Source organism: Pelophylax lessonae (genome assembly GCF_965119305.1).
Source record: "Pelophylax lessonae genome assembly, chromosome: 11".
NCBI classification, from domain to species: domain Eukaryota; kingdom Metazoa; phylum Chordata; class Amphibia; order Anura; family Ranidae; genus Pelophylax; species Pelophylax lessonae.
Genome location: NC_138778.1, coordinates 1144964 through 1167746, shown reverse-complemented (window position 1 = coordinate 1167746; position 22783 = coordinate 1144964). Strand labels below are relative to the sequence as shown.

The 22783-nt window shown below is 46.8% G+C and overlaps 1 protein-coding gene across 1 annotated transcript in view; it reads left to right on the top strand.

The window, feature by feature from the left end:
* The window catches only part of WDR45B (WD repeat domain 45B), a 42754-nt gene that overhangs the window by 147 nt on the left and 19824 nt on the right, over positions 1–22783 (top strand). The window contains 3 exon segments of the mRNA XM_082272940.1: positions 16956–17057; positions 18535–18622; positions 18922–19016. Coding sequence (XP_082129066.1) covers positions 16956–17057; positions 18535–18622; positions 18922–19016 — 285 coding nt within the window.

Here is a 22783-nt window from a genome sequence, read left to right as displayed (position 1 = left end):
CCACTTCTAACATTTCTCTCCTTCATGTCAAAATCAGAATTGTTTGCCAGAAAATGAATTGCAACTCCCAAACATATTCTATAAATATATAGATCAATAAATCAGCAGCTGATCACTCGCTGGTTATCAGCATTCCTTTCCTCACTGTCACAGCATGAGGAGAGCCAGGAAACGGCAAAGAGGAAAATCAGTGTACATCGGTGAGGGAGGAAAACGGAAACTTAGTTACATAGTCAGGTTAAAAAAAGACACAAGTCCATCTGGCTCAACCAATAAAAGAAAAACCCAATCGTACAATCCCCTATACACAATCCTATACCCGCCCCAACCATACAATCCCCTATACACAATCCTATACCCTCCCCAACCATACAATCCCATATACACAATCCTATACCCGCCCCAACCATACAATCCCATATACACAATCCTATACCCTCCCCAACCATACAATCCCATATACACAATCCTATACCCTCCCCAACCATACAATCCCATATACACAATCCTATACTCACCCCAACCATACAATCCCCTATACACAATCCTATACCCTCCCCAACCATACAATCCCATATACACAATCCTATACTCACCCCAACCATACAATCCCATATACACAATTCTATACCCACCCCAACCATGCAATCCCATATACACAATCCTATACCTACCCCAACCATAAAATCCCATATACACAATCCTATACCCGCCCCAACCATACAATCCCATATACACAATCCTATACCCGCCCCAACCATACAATCCCATATACACCATCCTATACCCGCCCCAACCATACAATCCCATATACACAATCCTATACCCGCCCCAACCATACAATCCCATATACACCATCCTATACCCGCCCCAACCATACAATCCCATATACACCATCCTATACCCGCCCCAACCATACAATCCCATATACACCATCCTATACCCGCCCCAACCATACAATCCCCTATACACAAGCCTATACCCACCCCAACCATACAATCCCATATACACCATCCTATACCCGCCCCAACCATACAATCCCCTATACACAAGCCTATACCCGCCCCAACCATACAATCCCATATACACAATCCTATTCCCTCCCCAACCATACACTCCCATATACACAATCCTATACCCTCCCCAACCATACAATCCCATATACACAATCCTATACCCTCCCCAACCATACAATCCCATATACACAATCCTATACCCACCCCAACCATACAATCCCATATACACAATCCTATACCTGCCCCAACCATACAATCCCATATACAAAATCCTATACCCGCCCCAACCATACAATCCCATATACACAATCCTATACCCCCCCCAACCATACAATCCCATATACACAATCCTATACCCTCCCCAACCATACACTCCCATATACACAATCCTATACCCGCAGTTGATCCAGAGAAAGGAGAAAAACCCCAGAAATGCATGATCGAATTTGCTACAGCAGGAGAAAAATTTTTGTTCCTGATCCCCTGAGAGGCAATCGGATATTCCCTGGATCAACTTTACCTATAAATATTACCCAGTTATATTATATTACACCCAGGAAAAAATCCAGGACTTTCTTATAGCAATCTACTGAGCTGGCCAGAACCACCTCTGGAGGGAGTCTATTCCATATTTTCACAGCTCTTACTGTGAAGAAACCTTTCTGTATTTGGAGACAAAATCTCTTTTCCTCTAGACATAGAGCGCCCCCCTCCTCTAGATGTAAAGAGTTTCCCCCCTCTTCTTTTTTTTATTAAAAATTTTGTTTTGTTTAGCAAAAAATAAACCCCAGTGGTGAAGTAACCCCAAAAGAAATCTATCTGTGTAAAAAAAAAAAAAATTATAAAAATGTTATATGGGTACAGTGTTGCATGCCGGCGCAATTGTCATTCAAAGTGTGACTGAAATCAGAAAATTGGCCTGGGCAGGGAGGGGGGAGTGCCTGGTAGGCAAGTGGTTAAAGAGTTTTTTTATTGAACACAATATATTACCCAATTTTTGAGGTAAAATAATAAAGATGGCGTTGCGCTGAGGTAATGGATACCATACATGCCATGCTTTACAATTGTGTCCACCTGCGGAATGGCGCCAAACTGCGATACCTAAAAAAATCTCCATAGGTGACGCTTTAAAATCTTTGACAGGTTACCAGTTTAGGCCCCTTTCAGACTTGTGCGACCTAAAAGTCATGCAATTTTTGACGTGATTTTAACACGAGTGTGACTGGACTTTTAGCAATGTCTGTGTAATCTGGAGGTGTCTGGACCTCAAAACGCATCAAAGTTGGACCAAAGTAGTGCAGGGAATACTTTAAAGTCGTTACGACCTGAAGTCTCAATGATATGAACGGTACTCATTGGAAATCATGGAGTACGACCTGTCATGTGACTTTGCAGGCCCAAGTAGAAGGACAAGTCGCACAATTGTGAGAAAAGAAACACGGAGCGCCTCTAACTGCAGTCTGCTTTAATCCACGATTACACGTACGATATAACAACTCACATGGGTACAGTTGTGTGTAAGGCTCAAAACAATGGTGGCGGCAGATGGCAGTAAAGCCAGTATCCGAAGGTGGAATACGGGTGGAAGCCGAGGGATACAGCGGGAAGGCAGACTGAGCCGGCCGTTGTCATCCAGAATCCGGTACTTCCGCGGGTCGGGCTGGAACGCAGCACAAAGCCGCGTGACGTCACCAAAGTCAATGGGAAGAACACGACGTGTTTCAGAGCATGCGCCAAGCTCACAGCGAGCATGCGCACTCTTTTTTTCAACTGTGAATGCTGATAGGTGGACAGGAGCCTTTTTTATATCATCAGGAAGAATGGGGAGTGCCTTGGCAATCAACGCCACTAATAGACCGGGCAGTGAAATGAATTGTCAGATTGTAACGCTGGGCATCAAGGATTACATGTGCGATAAAAACACATTCTAATAAGCCCAAATATCTTATGGTCGTAATACAATAATGTGATTACAAAGAATTATAAAACGAATTAAAAACTCAGTTTAACAATATGATGAAGTAATGGAACAATATGGAATATACAAGGGAGGAAATACTCCTGGAAGTTGAAATAAAAGTAAGGAAGAAAATAAGAATAAATGTATAGAATAAAGTAAAAATTGAAGTGTAAATGCAGGAATGATATAGGAAATGAAAATAAAAATAAACAAATATAAATGTAAATAAAAATAAAAACCATATTCATGGGAAGGAAACTACATGTGGCTATCACTCGATGTAAATTCACTATACACATCCATACCCCATCATGTAGATATAACTGCCATTCAGCATTTTCTTCAGGACACATCGCTTCATCCTTTACAGACCTCATTCATTCTAGACTCCACTCAATTCTGTTTAACTCACAATTATTTTCAGTTTGATGGTGACTATTAGGCTGGCCATACACTATACAATTTTCTTATTCAATGTCCTTTAGATTTACCTTAAACTATGTAGTGCAAGGGCCTGCCTGACTGCATACAAATTGAAAGTGTTTAGGTTTGCCCTATATTACATGGTTTTGGTAAATCTAAAGGAAAGTTGAACAAGAAAATTGTATAGTGTATGGCCAGCCTTATCTTCAAATTAATGGTACGGCAATGGGTGCTAATTTGGCCCCCTCATACACCAATTTAACCATGGGATATTGGGAAGACCTCTACATATGGAAAAATAACCCATTCGCAAAACATTTAATTTTTTTCGGCAGATACATTGATGCCATCTTCATTATATGGGATGGTCAGGCCTCTGATATAGAAACTTTTGTGCAATATTGCAATGATAACCGTTTAGGCCTCTCCTTCACTTTTGAATCCAAACCCTACCTTGAGTTAGGCCATGATAATCAGCAGATCTTTGCCCGTAATTATACTAAACCTACGGCCGGAAACTCTTAACTTCATTATAAGAGTTGTCATCATCCTGCATGGGTGAATATACCAAAGGACAATTCTATCGGCTTCGACAGAATTGTACAAGAGACCAAGACTATACTGCTCAGAGCTCCCCCACTTGAAACAAAAGTTTCTTGATGAGGGTTATCCCTCTGATATAGTAGACCAGGCTTGTAGAATATATTATGATGGTAAACCACCTAAAACTAAAAAACCTGTAGGGGATCCTCCCCCCCGCCATATTTATAACTAGATTCCACAACAAGTACAAAAAGATGGAAGGAATCCTGAATAGACACTGGACCATATTACTACAAGACCCTCACCTTAAGAACATTCTTGATCCACGACCAAAAATCACCTACCGTAGAAGCCCCTACACTCAAAAATAAAATTGCCCCCCCCGCGAACTACCAAAACAAAAAACAGCCTATCCATTAAATCTTATTCCTCTTAAAGGAATGTATCCGTGCAAGAAAAAACTCCTCAAAACTTGTGACTTTATCACCTACGGACAAAAATCTTTCACTCATAATGGTCAGACTTATCTGTTCAATTTCTTCAATTGTTCAACGCACTATGTAGTTTATTGTATAACTTGTCCCTGTAACTTATTATACGTAGGCCGCACAATATGTCCTCTCCGACAAAACGCTTTGGTAAACATCCCTGGCTTATTGAAGAAGGCTCAGATAAGCACAGCGTTCCCAGACCCTTTTTAGAAACCCATAACGGATCCACCGAGGGATTGCGTGTCTGGATCTTGGAGGCCATTCCCAATAAATTCTCAGAGGCTCAACGCTTTTCCAAATTATGTCAGCGTGAGACTATTTGGATTTATAGCCTAAATACGCTCAAGCCACATGGCCTCAATGAGGAGCTAGAAATCAGTACTATTCTTTAGCTGCATGTCCATATCTTTTAGCATTCATTTTAATTATTGTTTATCCCATCCATTATTATTAATTTATTTACACTCTCATTTTTCATTTTCATTTGTATTTTTATTTTATTTTTGCGTTTTATTATTTATTTTTATTTACACTTATATTTGTTTTTTTATTTTCATTTTCATTTCCTATATCATTCCTACATTTCCGCTTCAATTTTTACTTTATTCTATACATTTATTCTTATTTTCTTCCTTACTTTTATTTCAACTTCCAGGAGTATTTCCTCCCTTGTATATTCCATATTGTTCCATTACTTCATCATATTGTTAAACTGAGTTTTTAATTCGTTTTTATAATTCTTTGTAATCACATTATTGTATTACGACCATAAGATATTTGGGCTTATTAGAATGTGTTTTTATCGCACATGTAATCCTTGATGCCCAGTGTTACAATCTGACAATTCATTCCACTGCCTGGTGTATTAGTGGCGTTGATTGCCAAGGCACTCCCCATTCTTCCTGATGATATCAAAAAGGCTCCTGTCCACCTATCGGCATTCACAATTGAAAAAAGAGCTCGCTGTGAGCTTGGCGCATGCTCTGAAACGCGTCGTGTTCTTCCCATTGACTTTGACGTCACGCGGCATTGTGCTGCGTTCCAGCCCGACACGCGGAAGTACCAAATGACAACGGCCGGCTCAGTCTGTCTTCCCGCTGTATCCCTCGGCTTCCACCCGTATTCCACCTTCGGATACTGGCTTTACTGCCATCTGCCACCACCATTGTTTTGAGCCTTACACACAACTGTACCCATGTGAGTTGTTATATCGTACGTGTAATCGTGGATTAAAGCAGACTGCACTTAGAGGCGCTCCGTGTTTCTTTTCTCTCATCCTTTTCACAGAGCCTGTGTTGTGGAGCTTGCCCTTTGTTGCGGACTGCCTCTTTTTTTCCTTCATGGACTTCCATACCCTCACAGTATGTTTTATGCACACTTCCACCATTGTCATCTAGAGTTATGACAATTTTATTATATGCTGGTCACACTGATCTCTAGTAACCACCCTGCGCGCCAGCCTACCCACTGTTTAAGTCGCACAATTGTGAAAGGGGCCTTAGAGTTCCAGAGGAGATCTGGTGCTAGAACTCTTGCTCTCTCTCTAAGGTTCACGGCGATACCTCGTGTGGTGCAATCACTACTACATACTTTGGTATCCATTCATATTTTCTCGTGACCATCATTGGTGTCAGTGGGAGGACTAGTGCCCCATCATTGGTGTCAGTGGGAGGAATAGTGTCCCATCATTGGTGTCAGTGGGAGGAATAGTGCCCCATCATTGGTGTCAGTGGGAGGAATAGTGCCCCGTCATTGGTGTCAGTGGGAGGAATAGTGCCCCATCATTGGTGTCAGTGGGAGGAATAGTGCCCCATCATTGGTGTCAGTGGGAGGAATAGTGTCCCATCATTGGTGTCAGTGGGAGGAATAGTGCCCCGTCATTGGTGTCAGTGGGAGGAATAGTGCCCCGTCATTGGTGTCAGTGGGAGGAATAGTGCCCCATCATTGGTGTCAGTGGGAGGAATAGTTCTCCATCATTGGCGTCAGTGGGAGGAATAGTGCCCCATCATTGGTGTCAGTGGGAGGAATAGTGCCCCATCATTGGTGTCAGTGGGAGGAATAGTGCCCCATCATTGGTGTCAGTGGGAGGAATAGTGCCCCATCATTGGCGTCAGTGGGAGGAATAGTGCCCCATCATTGGTGTCAGTGGGAGGAATAGTGCCCCATCATTGGCGTCAGTGGGAGGACTAGTGCCCCATCATTGGCGTCAGTGGGAGGACTAGTGCCCCATCATTGGCGTCAGTGGGAGGACTAGTGCCCCATCATTGGCGTCAGTGGGAGGAATAGTGCCCCGTCATTGGTGTCAGTGGGAGGAATAGTGCCCCGTCATTGGTGTCAGTGGGAGGAATAGTGCCCCATCATTGGTGTCAGTGGGAGGAATAGTTCTCCATCATTGGCGTCAGTGGGAGGAATAGTGCCCCATCATTGGCGTCAGTGGGAGGAATAGTGCCCCATCATTGGTGTCAGTGGGAGGAATAGTGCCCCATCATTGGTGTCAGTGGGAGGAATAGTGCCCCATCATTGGTGTCAGTGGGAGGAATAGTGCCCCATCATTGGTGTCAGTGGGAGGAATAGTGCCCCATCATTGGTGTCAGTGGGAGGAATAGTGTCCCATCATTGGTGTCAGTGGGAGGAATAGTGCCCCATCATTGGTGTCAGTGGTTGGAATAGTGCCCCATCATTGGTGTCAGTGGGAGGAATAGTTCTCCATCATTGGCGTCAGTGGGAGGAATAGTGCCCCATCATTGGTGTCAGTGGGAGGAATAGTGCCCCATCATTGGTGTCATTCAGTGGCATTCCACTTTAATTCTGTGAACAGTTGTTTGTTTGTTTTTTTATTTTTATAATATTCCCTGTGCTTTTTATTATGTATTTTAATACTGTTTGTATCTGACAATTACTATATTAAAAAGAGCTACAATCGTGGCCAGTCACATTGCACCCTGCATTTCTGTCAGATAACGCACCACTTTGCCCAGAAATTGTTGCAATTGCAAATGTTTCTTTCTTGTGTTTGTATTGGTGGGACACAAAAATCCGACACATTCCACGCAAAAACTCCAAAAATGAGCTGAAGAAAATTGGCTCCCACCATGTAATACACGCCTCCAAAAAAATTAAAGGAACACTTTGAAAACACATCAGATCTCAATGGGGAAAAATCTCATTCTTTTATTCTTTTATGTATACTGGTATGGACTGGGTAATGTGTTAGGATCTATACTGGTATGGACTGGGTAATGTATTAGGATCTATACTGGTATGGACTGGGTAATGTGTTAGGATCTATACTGGTATGGACTGGGGAATGTGTTAGGATCTATACTGGTATGGACTGGGTAATGTGTTAGGATCTATACTGGTATGGACTGGGGAATGTGTTAGGATCTATACTGGTGTGGACTGGATAATGTGTTAGGATCTATACTGGTATGGACTGGGTAATGGCATCTATACTGGTATGGACTAGTGATCGACCGATATCGGCTTCTTATTGCTTATACTGATACCGATTTTTTTATTTTATTTTTTTTTTTTTTTTCCATTTAAAGTTTTTTGCAAAATAAACACAATTTTCGACACAAATCTGTTACTGAGCATGTTAATGCTGGTTTATTAACATTTTTAACACTGCAGTCAGTGCATATTAAACTGCTAGAAAAAAGCTAGACAGTGGATTGGATTGGAGTGGACACTAGTACTATACTATACTATACTATACTAGTACTATACTACACTTTCAATACTCCCAGTTAAGTAGAAGAATATTATAGTGCAGAAAGCAGAACATTTCAGCATGTTCACCAGTTAAACGGCTTCTTTTCATTTCATAAATTGCTGCCACTTCACTAAAAACACGCTCACTTGTTACCGAGGAAGGAGGAGCAGAAAGGTATTTTCTAGCATGAGAAGTCTTTTGTAGCGTGCCTCATTTTCTTTCCACCACTGAAGAGGATCACCACTTCTTCTGTCCATTACTGGTTCCTTCAAATAGAGATGAAGTTCATCATCCAGGCTCATTATTGCAGATTCAGAAGAATCCTCCGCATGAGGCCTCAATAAAACACAGACAATGTCCTGATAAATTCGACCACGATGAAGATTCTTTTCTGGTCGTGGACCTATTTTTGGACATTTGTCTGTTTTTGCAGCATGCTGCTCTTTCAGATTATAAAAATGGTGTTCTGGACTTGTCTTTTCGGCAGGAACCTCCTGTTGAATATCTTCTGTTAGCCATTGTTTTGCCTTTGCCAATAAATCATCAGAAGAGAAAGCATGGTTCTTTTATCGAGGATTCAAAAGACTTGCAAGCACAACATTTTTAATCTCTTCATGCTTCTCAAAACATATCAGTCAAAGTTCTTTTGCTTGTCAGACCATCATTTGAAAGTTGGAGGGTGTCGTGTGCCATGATGACACAGAGGTCTGCCGTTGTAACGTTAGAATTCCATACACTCGTCACTTCCTGTCAGAAACAGCTGAGCAGCGTAGCAGTGCGCATGCTCAGAGCCCTGGAAAAATCATTGAACAGCAGAGAAGTTGACAAGTGCGCATGCTCGAAGGGTATGAAATTATCACGGAAGTCTGTGTAATGTTATACTTGCGACGGGTAAATTAAAACAATTCGGCTGCAACATGGGTAATCTCCGCTCCTTTCCCTGTCACTTCCCTGATGTCGGCTAATAAATATAAAAGCGGCGGCGGCTGTATGAAATGTAAATGACGAAGATGTCGGCTTTTATATTTATTAGCCGTGATCAGGGAAGTGACAGGGATAGGAGCGGAGATTACCCATGTTGCAGAGGAGCTGTGTTAATGTAACGGCGGCAAGTGTAACATTACATACACTACCGTGATAAATCCATACCCTCCGTAGGTGCACCGGAAGTGACGAGGGTATGGTTTTCTCACGGGTATGGTTTTTTCACAGAACACCGTATCACCAAGCCTCATTCCTTTCCACAGGTTTGTTCCACTGTCTCGAAGTTGCGCAAGCATCACTCGGTCTTTGTTGATTCCCCATTCTTCAAGCATGCCTAGAAACATTTCTCTACTGTACTCAGCTGTGTGGGATCCTTGCATCACTTTTGTCTTCAACACCAATTGCCTTTTTGTCCATCCGCTGTCAATGAAGTGGCATGTAAGAATGAGTAGTGACTCGGACTCTGTGACCAGCAGTCCGTCGTGAATGAGAGTTGCCAGCATTCTCTGGTTGCAGCATAGCCTTTACTTTCTCAACGACCTTTTGGTGAAGCTTTGCCAGCATTTTGGTTCAGTAATACTTCTCACTCTTCAGTGTGTAGCTTGGCTCCAGTATCAACCGCTTAAATCCAGAGTCAGACACCATTGTAAATGGCTGGTTATCGGTGACCATCATCTCTGATTACTTTGTCCAGCAGTTGGGATCTTCCATCTGAATCTAGACAGTGACATCTGTTTTTTTTTTCACAAACATATCTCTTATTGTTGCCTGGGATAGTGGAGGAGATATTGAATCAAAATCACATTGATATTCATTTTGTTTTTTCTGTGCTGCATGATATAATTCAATATGATGAACTCTTAGATGGGCCCAAAGATTTGACATATTTTTGTTTTTTGCAGTTACTGATCCCATGCTTATGTTGTTTGGACATGTGTTGCACACTGCTGCTTTTCCTGGTGATGGTTGAGGCGAGAAATAGTCCCAGACCACACTTTTACTCTTTCTGTCTTCATCCCTCTCCATTGCAATTTAAAAGAGACAATAAGGTTAAAAAAAATGGCTGGCTGGCTGCTGGCACCCTGCCCTGCTGTGAGTGGCTTGATGGCACCCTGTTGTGGGGTGGCTGGCTGCTGTTACACTGTTGTGGGTCGGTGGATGGCGCCTGGCAGTGTGGGTGGCTGGCTGGCACCCTTTGTGGGTCGGTGACTGATGCCTGGCAGTGTCAGTGACCGGCTGGCACCCTTTGGCGAGGCTGTGACTTTAGTGTACTGTACACTTACTGTCCCGACTCCAGACGAGGCTGAGGGAGGTGGCCTAAGAAGGCAGAAGCTGTCCCAGTGTGCGGAGGCATGTGGCGCAACATATGCAATTGCGTCACGACAATATCGGCAATATCGGTAACCACTGGGGCCGATTCCGATATATCGGGGAAAGTGCATGTCGGCCCTCGATATATTGGCTTTGTCGATAATCGGTCGATCCCTAGTATGGACTGTGTAATGCGTTAGGATCTATACTGGTATGGACTGGGGAATGTGTTAGGATCTATACTGGTATGGACTGTGGGATGTGTTAGGATCTATACTGGTATGGACTGGGGAATGTGTTAGGATCTATACTGGTATGGGCTGGGGAATGTGTTAGGATCTATACTGGTATGGGCTGGGGAATGTGTTGGGGGGGGGGGGCATGGTTGCCACACCATTTGATTGAAATTATCACCCTACAGAGGGCTAAATTCAGACACCCCGAAAATCCAAGTGAAAAAAACATGCAACAGGCTAGACCATTTTGCTAAAATTTCATCTTTTCTGACTGTTTTCTCACTAGTTTTGCATTAGGCTGTGGTCAGTGTCACTACTGGTAGCATGAGGAGATACCTGGACCCAATTGAGGTTGCACAGGCAGTCCAACTCCTCCAGCATGGCACATCAATACGTACAATTGCCAGAAGGAGCATGGTGGAGATTCCAGGAGACCGGCAGTTACTCTAGGAGAGCTGGACAGGGCTGTAGAAGGTCCTTAACCCATCAGCAGGACCGGTCTCTGCTCCTCTGTGCAAGGAGGAACAGGCTGAGCGCTGCCAGAGCCCTACAACATGACCTCCAGCAGCCCCTAGTGTGAATGTCTCTGACCAAACCATCAGAAACAGACTTCATGGGGGTGGCCTGAGGGTCTGACGTCCTCTAATGGGCGCTGTTCTCACTGCCCGGCACTGTGGAGCTCGATTGGCATTTGCCATTGAACACCAGAATTGGCAGGACCACCACTGGCACCCTGTGCTTTTCACAGATGAGAGCAGAGTTCACCCTGAGCACATGTGACAGACGTTAAAGGGTCTGGGGAATCCGCGGAGAACGTTATGCTGCCTGTAACATCGTTCAGTATGACCGGTTTGGTGGTGGGTCAGTGAGGGTCTGGGGAGGCAAATCCATGGAGGAAGGCACAGACCTCTACAGTCTAGACCAGGGATTCCCAAACTATGGCCCTGCAGCTGTTGTGGAACTACGCATCCCATGAGGCTTTGTTAAACTGACATTCACATACATGACTAGGCATGATGGGAATTGTAGTTCCTGAACAACTGGAGGGTCGTAGTTTGGGAATCCCTGGGCTAGACAATGGCACCCTGACTGCCATTAGATATCGAGATGAAATCCTTGGACCCATTGTCAGACCCTACCCTGGTGCTGTGGGTCCTGAGTTCCTCCTGGTGCACGACAATGCCCGGCCTCATGTGGTGAGAGTATGCAGCCAGTTCCTGGAGGATGGAGGAATTGATACCATTGAATGACCCCCACGCTTGCCTGACCGAAATCCAATAGAACACCTCTGGGACATTGTTGCACTCAGTCTGCTCAGGAGCTCAGTGATGCCCTGGTCCAGGTCTGGGAGGAAATACCCCAGGATGCCATCCGTCGTCTCATTAGGAGCATCCCCCGACGTTGTCAGGCATGCATACAAGCACGTGGGGGCCACACAAACTACTGAGGACCATTCTCAGGTCCTGCAATGACATTTAAGAAAAATGGACTCGCCTTCTGCATTGTTTTTTCACTTTGATTTTTGGAATTCAGCCCTCTGTAGGGCGATAATTTTCATTTCCATCAAACCATGTGACATCCTTTCCTTCCTAACATGTTCCCCAGTCCATACCAGTATAGATCCTAACACATTACCCAGTCCACACCAGTATAGATCCTAGCACATTCCCCAGTCTATACCAGTATAGATCCTAGCACATTCCCCAGTCCATGCCAGTATAGATCCTAACACATTCCCCAGTCTATACCAGTATAGATCCTAGCACATTCCCCAGTCCATACCAGTATAGATCCTAACACATTCCCCAGTCCATACCAGTATAGATTCTAACACATTACCCAGTCCATACCAGTGTAGATCCTAATACATTATCCAGTCCATACCAGTATAGATCCTAACACATTCCCCAGTCCATACCAGTATTGATCCTAACACATTACCCAGTCCATACCAGTATAGATCCTAACACATTCCCCAGTCCATACCAGTATAGATCCTAACACATTCCCCAGTCCATACCAGTATTGATCCTAACACATTACCCAGTCCATACCAGTATAGATCCTAACACATTATCCAGTCCATACCAGTATAGATCCTAACACATCACATTACCCAGTCCATACCAGTATAGATCCTAGCACATTCCCCAGTCCATACCAGTATAGATCCTAACACATTCCCCAGTCCACACCAGTATAGATCCTAGCACATTCCCCAGTCTATACCAGTATAGATCCTAGCACATTCCCCAGTCCATGCCAGTATAGATCCTAACACATTCCCCAGTCCACACCAGTATAGATCCTAGCACATTCCGCAGTCCATACCAGTATAGATCCTAACACATTCCCCAGTCCATACCTGTATAGATCCTAACACATTCCCCAGTCCATACCAGTATAGATCCTAACACATTCCCCAGTCCACACCAGTATAGATCCTAGCACATTCCCCAGTCAATACCAGTATAGATCCTAACACATTCCCCAGTCCATACCAGTATAGATTCTAACACATTACCCAGTCCATACCAGTATAGATCCTAATACATTATCCAGTCCATACCAGTATAGATCCTAACACATTCCCCAGTCCATACCAGTATAGATCCTAACACATTCCCCAGTCCATACCAGTATAGATCCTAACACATTCCCCAGTCCACACCAGTATAGATCCTAGCACATTCCCCAGTCCATACCAGTATAGATCCTAGCACATTCCCCAGTCCAAACCAGTATAGATCCTAACACATTCCCCAGTCCATACCAGTATAGATCCTAACACATTCCCCAGTCCATACCAGTATAGATCCTAACACATTACCCAGTCCATACCAGTATAGATCATAACACATTACCAAGTCCATACCAGTATAGATCCTATACTGGTATGGAAATGCCAGATACTGGCAATCCTGTTTACACTACGATCAGCTGTGATTGGACACAGCTGGTCACATGGTAGAGAGCTCTGTGATTGGCCCTTTACCCCGATCTGTGATGAGCTGTATCCACAGGGCACAGCAGTCACAAATCGGTGTTGATCACAGGACGTCCCGGCAATGTGAGCCCACGCTGTACCCGTCTTTTGGCTATAGTGTGGGCAGGAGGTGGTTAAAGGACTCATTTCTTTTTCTGAAAACAGTAGAATGACGGCCTTTACCAAAAAGCTGTAATTTTGTTTCGTCTGTCCACAGCGCATTCTTCAAGAAGTTTGGCTTCCTCAGGTAAGTTTTTGTTTTTTTATGTTTGTGTGTCAGTATGGGTGACAGGGCCACGGGCGGACAATGCTGGGCACAGTGGATAAAGGAACATTAAGATCTCTGGTGATTGGCTTCTTACCTTTCCCACAATCCTCAGACAATTCCCCGCTACTCTTTCTCTTCTCTCTTCTCTCTTCTCCATGCGGCACACAGAGACGCACAACAGAAAGGTTGAATCAATTTGTTGCCGGTGGGATTTCTATATTGTCAGCCCCCGGTAATCGGTGATTTTATTGACAAATGACAGGAGCAGCACACACTTGGAATACAATTTTTTTCTTACAATTTTCAGACGGTCCCAGTTTTGTCAAGTCCATTTTTTGTAGTTTTGCGTGGAATGTCGGATTTTTGTGTCACACCAATAGAAACACAAGAAAGAAACACGAGAATGACGAAACATTTGTAATTGCAACAATTTTCTGGGCGAAGTGCGGCGGAGGGGAATATTTTTGGCCAATGACTGTCCACTGCCACCTTCAGGCCACATTGCAGTCCGTCTGCAGGCTGAAGGCTCATTCCCCCCCCCCCCCCCAAGTCATCTTTAAGGACATAAGAGCGTATCATGGCTGATGTGACACAGCGATCCCATGATCGGAAACCAATCACGGTGATTCCTGATCATTAGTGGGGGAAAGGCACAGTCAGTGGCAGCCATATATAGCGACAGCTGCCAAAAGGAATATATTTAACAGTCCCACTGCAGGGGCATCATGGGGTAGATCGGGGGTAGGCAACCTTTCAGGGGTTAACCCTGAAAGACCTACACCCCCCCCCCGTTCAGTAGTGTCGCCTGCCCCCCCTATAGTAGTGTCCCTTGCACCCCCCCGTATAGTAGTGTCCCTTGCACCCCCCCGTATATGAAGCGTCCCTTGCCCCCCCCCGTATAGTAGCGTCCCTTGCACCCCCCCGTATAGTAGCTTCCCTTGCCCCCCCCATATAGTAGCGTCCCTTGCCCCCCCGTATAGTAGTGTCCCTTGCACCCCCCCCGTATATGAAGCGTCCCTTGCCCCCCCGTATAGTAGCCTCCCTCCCCCCCCCCCCCATATAGTAGCGTCCCTTGCCCCCCCCGTATAGTAGTGTCCCTTGCATCCCCCCGTATAGTAGCTTCCCTTGCCCCCCCCCGTATAGTAGCGTCCCTTGCCCCCCCCGTATAGTAGCGTCCCTTGCCCCCCCCGTATAGTAGCGTCCCTTGCCCCCCCCCGTATAGTAGTGTCCTTTGCACCCCCCCCGTATAGTAGTGTCCTTTGCACCCCCCCCCGTACAGTAGTGTCCCTTGCACCCCCCCTGTACAGTAGTGTCCCTTGCACCCCCCCTGTACAGTAGTGTCCCTTGCACCCCCCCTGTACAGTAGTGTCCCTTGCACCCCCCCCTGTACAGTAGTGTCCCTTGCACCCCCCCCTGTACAGTAGTGTCCCTTGTCCCCCACCCCTCCCCATAGCAGTGTCCTCTGTGGTTGCTAGGACTGCCCAGCTGGTTAACTTTAAAGGTTAACTGAGGCAGCTTCTTCTCCCGCCCTCCATACTGTGCTCCCTCTCCCGCCCTCCATCCGGTACCGTGCTCCCTCTCCCGCCCTCCATCCGGTACCGTGCTCCCTCTCCCGCCCTCCACTCGGTACCGTGCTCCCTCTCCCGCCCTCCATCCGGTACCGTGCTCCCTCTCCCGCCCTCCATCCGGTACCGTGCTCCCTCTCCCGCCCTCCAATCGGTACCGTGCTCCCTCTCCCGCCCTCCAATCGGTACCGTGCTCCCTCTCCCGCCCTCCATCCGGTACCGTGCTCCCTCTCCCGCCCTCCATCCGGTACCGTGCTCCCTCTCCCGCCCTCCAATCGGTACCGTGCTCCCTCTCCCGCCCTCCAATCGTTACCGTGCTCCCTCTCCCGCCCTCCATCCGGTACCGTGCTCCCTCTCCCGCCCTCCATCCGGTACCGTGCTCCCTCTCCCGCCCTCCATCCGGTACCGTGCTCCCTCTCCCGCCCTCCATCCGGTACCGTGCTCCCTCTCCCGCCCTCCATCCGGTACCGTGCTCCCTCTCCCGCCCTCCATCCGGTACCGTGCTCCCTCTCCCGCCCTCCATCCGGTACCGTGCTCCCTCTCCCGCCCTCCATCCGGTACCGTGCTCCTTCTCCCGCCCTCCATCCGGTACCGTGCTCCTTCTCCCGCCCTCCAATCGGTACCGTGCTCCCTCTCCCGCCCTCCATCCGGTACCGTGCTCCCTCTCCCGCCCTCCATCCGGTACCGTGCTCCCTCTCCCGCCCTCCATCCGGTACCGTGCTCCCTCTCCCGCCCTCCATCCGGTACCGTGCTCCCTCTCCCGCCCTCCATCCGGTACCGTGCTCCCTCTCCCGCCCTCCATCCGGTACCGTGCTCCCTCTCCCGCCCTCCATCCGGTACCGTGCTCCCTCTCCCGCCCTCCATCCGGTACCGTGCTCCCTCTCCCGCCCTCCATCCGGTACCGTGCTCCCTCTCCCGCCCTCCATCCGGTACCGTGCTCCCTCTCCCGCCCTCCATCCGGTACCGTGCTCCCTCTCCCGCCCTCCAATCGGTACCGTGCTCCCTCTCCCGCCCTCCAATCGGTACCGTGCTCCCTCTCCCGCCCTCCAATCGGTACCGTGCTCCCTCTCCCGCCCTCCATCCGGTACCGTGCTCCCTTTCCCGCCCTCCATCCGGTACCGTGCTCCCTCTCCTGCTCTCTGCTCTGCAGTGAAAAGGGAGGGGGGATGGGTAGATAGATTCGGGCCACTTTGTCTTTAGGCGCACTAATTCTTTAATCCAGCTGAAGGTCTTTGTTATAGAAGTGTAGAGATCGTCTCACAGGTCGGTGAGCTCTGGGGGGTGTTTTCCTTCTCTTACCTGAGTGGAGGTCCCCTTTAAGTGTTCTGAGCTCGGCAGCCTTCCCATCCCCCTCCCTCCTCTACATTTATTGATTCTTCCATGGAAGCCGATTGTGGGCGGAGATCTGACGACTCGTAAATCTTTTTTATGGCCTCACTTTTTGTTTCCTGCAGAGTTTCTAGAAGGTGGCGTCGGCTACGTGGAGATGTTATTCCGATGCAATTATCTCGCTCTGGTCGGGGGAGGGAAGAAGCCGAAATACCCGCCCAATAAAGGTGACACCCCCTTTCAGCCTTCTCGTTAGCATCACTTAGTGGTTGTGGGTATGAAAATAGCAGATTGAGAATGAAGGAGGTTTTCATGTTCTCTAAGGTGGATGTAATCCTGACCGGCCTCCACTCACACACACATGAAACCTTCCCACATAAGTTGTACCGGTTTATCTGTGCTCTTCACTCCTCTACAGCACCATTTATACAGCTTGTCTGAGCTTTCAGAGAGCAGGGAGCCAAAGTTACACTCAGTGAGGAGAGCTCTGAGAGCTGATTGGAGGGAAGAGACACACCCTTCACACAGGAACAGAGCTGGGGCTGTCAATCACTTCCAGGGAGGGGCACTGTTCCTGTGTAGCCAGTGGGTGTATACAGGATGGGAGGAGCTTATCATTGGGTATGGAGGTCAGGATAGGACAGGATGTCACAGCTCTGCCCAGTGTTCTCTCTTATAGTGGACTGTTTGCAGCCAGAAATAGATCAATGTTAGGAGTGATCTGTTGCTGCCCAGCTGCATGGGACATATACAGTATCTGACAGAAGTAAGTACACCCCTCCCATGTGACAACACTGAAGAAATGAGACTTTGCTACAATGTAAAGTAGTGAGTGTACAGCTTGTATAACAGTGTAAATTTACTGTCCCCTCAAAATAACTCAACACACAGCCATTAATGTCTAAACCGCTGGCAACAGAAGTCAGTACACCCCTAAGTGACAACACACAGCCATTAATGTCTAAACCGCTGGCAACAAAAGTCAGTACACCCCTAAGTGACAACACACAGCCATTAATGTCTAAACCGCTGGCAACAAAAGTCAGTACACCCCTAAGTGACAACACACAGCCATTCATGTCTAAACCGCTGGCAACAAAAGTCAGTACACCCCTAAGTGACAACACACAGCCATTAATGTCTAAACCGCTGGCAACAAAAGTCAGTACACCCCTAAGTGACAACACAGCCATTAATGTCTAAACCGCTGGCAAAAAAAGTCAGTACACCCCTAAGTGACAACACAGCCATTCATGTCTAAACCGCTGGCAACAAAAGTCAGTACACCCCTAAGTGACAACACACAGCCATTCATGTCTAAACCGCTGGCAACAAAAGTCAGTACACCCCTAAGTGACAACACAGCCATTAATGTCTAAACCGCTGGCAAAAAAAGTCAGTACACCCCTAAGTGACAACACAGCCATTAATGTCTAAACCGCTGGCAACAAAAGTCAGTACACCCCTAACACACATCAAACCACTACAAAGAAGTAAACTGCCCTTCATCTGCACAGTGAGTGTACTGATTGACAGATCTCCCCCTAGTGGCTAATCTACAGATTCTTCTATGCATGAGTGTGGGGGGGGGGTCACAGTGAAAGGTTATCTTGTAGCTAAAATACATTTTGTATTCCCCTTATGTGTATACGCTGCATTATATACACCTTGTAGAGGTCTCACAGCATTTTTCCTCCCTTCCAGTAATGATTTGGGATGATCTGAAGAAGAAGACGGTGATTGAAATAGAATTCTCCACGGAGGTGAAAGCTGTGAAGCTGCGCAGAGACAGGTAACCATCCCCCATGCCAGTTACAGAATGGTTAGAAGTTGTTTTGGGTTTTTTGGCACATTTATATTTCTGTATATGACCCTTATGGGGGAATTTACTAACACTGGAGAGTGCAGAATCTGGTGCCGCTGTGCGTGGCAGCCAATCAGCTTCCTCAGTGATGAGTTTCTATGCAGAGCTGCACCAGATTTTACACCCTCCAGTCTTAGTAAATCTCCCCCCTAGGTTGTACATGGCTGGCTGGGGTTTGGGAGACTTTTCTTGGCTGCGCTCTTATTTCCAGGTCTTCTGTGTTGCAGAATTGTGGTGGTGTTGGACTCCATGATCAAAGTGTTCACCTTCACACACAACCCCCATCAGCTGCACGTCTTTGAAACCTGCTACAACCCTAAAGGTAACGGCGCGGGGTGGTGGGTATGAGGGGCTGAAAGCTGACCGATGGACTGACCAACACTCGCTGTGCTCAGCCCATTATTATTATTATTCTGTTATCTGCCAGAGATGGGTGATGGGAGACAGACAGGTGGTGGTGAATATGAAATTCACCCAATAATAATAGTATTACAGGTACTTGTATAGCACCATGAATGTACTCAGCACTTTACATATATATTGTATATTCACATCCGTCCCTGCCCTCAGGGAGCTTACAATCTAAGTTCCCTAACTCAGACATACTAGGAGCCAATTACCCTCCCAGCATGTCTTTGGAGTGAAGGAAGAAACCGGAGTACCTGGAGGAAACCCAGGCAGGCACAGGGAGAACAAACTCCAAACTGGCGACCCCGGTGCTGCCAGGGGGGGGGGGGGGGGGGGAAGTGCTAATGAAAATTAAAATCTATAGTTTCTCTTTCCTTCATTGATGGACACAGCTCCAGAATTTTCTTGACTATTGGGTTATGCTGCCCCCTACAGGAGTAGGACACGAGGCAGGAAAAAGCTTTACCACACCTATGGGGCGGTCCCAGGGGGGTATACTCCCACTTCCTGCTATAGGCACTCCGTTTTTTTTCTGCCTAGTCAGGAGTAAGGACCTCGTTCCTTGCTGGGATCTCTGGTCCTAGCTTTTTTTTTTTTTTTCTTTTCCTCTTTATTATTTTCTGTTTCTGTGGGAACTACAAATAAGTGCCGGACTGGACGATGCACTGGATATTCTAGATCCTTACAGTCCCCTCAGCCTGGCCAGCAGGCACAACCCAATCTCAGCACCGCGCTAGGTGAGCCATGCCAGGCCGGTGAGGACGCTTAGACCTGGTCACAGCCTGAGTACCTCTGGCCCGCAGCACCCCCATTCCAAGATGGTGAGGTGGTCTGCCTGGAGTGGTGCCCACTCGGTTCCATGGGGTGGTAAGTATTGTTCCCCCCCTCTCTCTTAGGGGTCTTTTGGGGTGGACGTGGGCCCCTCCCGGGGATGGTTGGACCCTGGGGGTTGCTGCTGCTGCATCAAAGGCGCCGGTCCCCTTGGTGCCCGCAGATCCTCTAAAGCGGCAAAGATTCACCATGAATGCCAGCCTGTCCGAGTGGGGTGGCGTTTTTGGCACAGATTGTGCTCAGGGGGTCCGGACTCTGGAAGAATCCAGACCACCGATCGATATACTGGAAATTTCCTCTGGAGGGGTTTCATCAGTTGTGTCTCTCCGGTAGGGAACTCAAGAGGTGATCCTATTGGTCTCTCGTCTCCATAAGAAGGTGCTTAGGTTGTGGCACAATCTCTGGATCCTCTGGCCGACGCCACAGATGCACTGGTGGCTCCTTTTGGGGGCCGTATCATCTGCAATACGTCTTTCCTCTTCTAGAACTTCTGCCAAGATTCCTGTGTAGGTTTGAGGCAGAAGGGATTATGGCCATCCTAGTGGTTCCAGACTGGCCTCGCCGGTCTTGGTACGCAGATCTGAGACGGTTGGTCCCCGAAGCTCCTTGGAGACTTCCTTAGAGGAGATCTGCTGGCCAAAGGGCCAATCTTCCATCTTGCCTTACATTCCCTGGCTTAACGGCTTGGCTGTCGGAAGCCTGGGTCTGTCTGAATCGGTGATTCCCACGCTGCTGCAGGCTAGTAAATCTGCTTCTAGGAAGATTTACCATCGAGTTTGAGGCTTGTACTCTGTGAGTGTAAATCTCTTGGGTTCACCCCCGCTCCTTTTCGGTGACTCGGAGTTTGGCTTTCCTCCAAAGAGGTGTTGAGCAGCATCTGCCTCGGGCAGGGGAGGGCTGGCAGCCTTAGGCCTGGAGGGCAAGTCTACTCAAGTGGCCCGTTGAACCACTGAATCAGCTCTCCATCCATGCCCACCTGGTTTTATATTGGGTATTGATGTTATGAAGCAAGACATATATGACATGGCATGACCCCGATCTGTTGAAGAGCCAATGCAGCAACTCATTATGTGTCCAATCACAGCCGATCACGTGTAAATGTGGAGAGCCAGATTAGCAGCATCCTTGCAGGGGAGACCTGTACAGGTAATCAGAGCACAGCATTACAGTGCAGCCTCAGCATTGCCCAGCAGGTGACGCCAGTCTGTGTCTATCAGTGACACCAATCAGTGCTGCCTTTCAGTGCCCATCAGTGCCTGCTCATCAGTGCTGCCCATCATTGCATCAGTGCAAAACAGTACTGCTTATCATGTGGAAGAAATGGACTGGATGGCGGCACTCCAATCATGCTATGACTAAGCACCAGCTTGGGTGTGAAATGCGTTAGCTGCCAGTGTCATCATTTCCGCTATGGTATGATCATCCTTCATGTATTTTTGTATCTTTTTTTTCTTCAATAAATGGTTCATTTTTTTGGAGTGCCACTATCCAGTCCATTTCTTCCATATGCTTCTGTTGAAACCAGGGCGTGCACCTGAATTTCCTTTCTGAGGCTGAACTTTGAACGGAGGCTTTTTGTCCTGGAGCAACACAATGTCTTGCTAGTACTGCTTATCAGTGCCGCCCATCAGTGCGGCATATTAATGCCTCCACATCAGTGCTACCTAGAAAAACATTTTATCCACTTCTGGACAGGAAGGTTTTGCCCCCTTAAGGACCAGGCCATTTTTTGCAATTCGGTACTGTGTTACTTTAACTGACGATTGCGCGGTTGTGCAATGCTGTACCCAAATACATTTTTTTGTGCTATAAACAAAAAAAGAGCAACAATTCTGCAAAAAAAAATAAAAATGTATATTTTTCACTTTCTGCTATATAACATTGCCAATTAAAAAAAAAAATAAAATCAAAATTTTTCATAATTTTAGGCCAATTTCTATTCTGCTACATATTTTTGGTAAAAAAAAATCCCAATTAGCGTATTTTGATTGATTTATGCAAAAGTTATCATGTCTACAAACTAGGGGAAATATTTATGTCATTTTTATTTGTTTTAATTTTTTTACTATTCATGGCGGCAATCAGCAATTTTTAGCGGGACTGTGACATTGCGGCGGACAGATCGGACTCCTAACTGACATTTTTGACACTTTTGAGGGGACCAGTGACATTACTACAGTAATCAGTGCTAAAAATATGCACTGTTACTGTAATAATGACACTGGCAGGGAAGGAGTTAACCCTGGGGCGATCAAAGGGTTTAGTGTGAGCCTAAGGGGTGTTTTCTAACTGTTAGAGGGGATGGTATTGTGAAATGAACACAGAGACTTGTGTTCCTAAAAAGGGGGATAATAGGAGCTCTGTATTGATTTCTGAGAGAACAACGGTCTGCCATGTTACAACAGCAGACCGCCGTTCTCTCTCCAAGGGGAGTGATTGCGGGCGCCTGGTGGCAATTGTGGCTGCTGTCCCCCATGGATTGGCTACCCTGCTGGCGAGTGGGCACACGTCCCCAGGATCGCTCCTGTGGACTGCCGTACGTGGTAACCTGCTGACCTGCCACCGTATAAATGTGGCGGCTGGTTGGCAAGTGGTTAAAAATTTTTTTTTTTTTTTTTTTTTTTAAGCAAACATCACCAACAGAAAGCTTGAATTGTGTGTGGGGGAAAAAAAATGATAAAACTGTCATATAGGTACAGTGTAGCATGACCGCGCAATTTTCATTTCAAGAGGGACAGCGCTGAAAGCTGAAAATTGGCCTGGGCAAGAAGGGGGTGAAAGTGTCCAGTAGGCAAGTGGTTAAACAAGGCTGGGGGAGAGATATTCTGTAGAGATGGAGTGGGAAGAAAG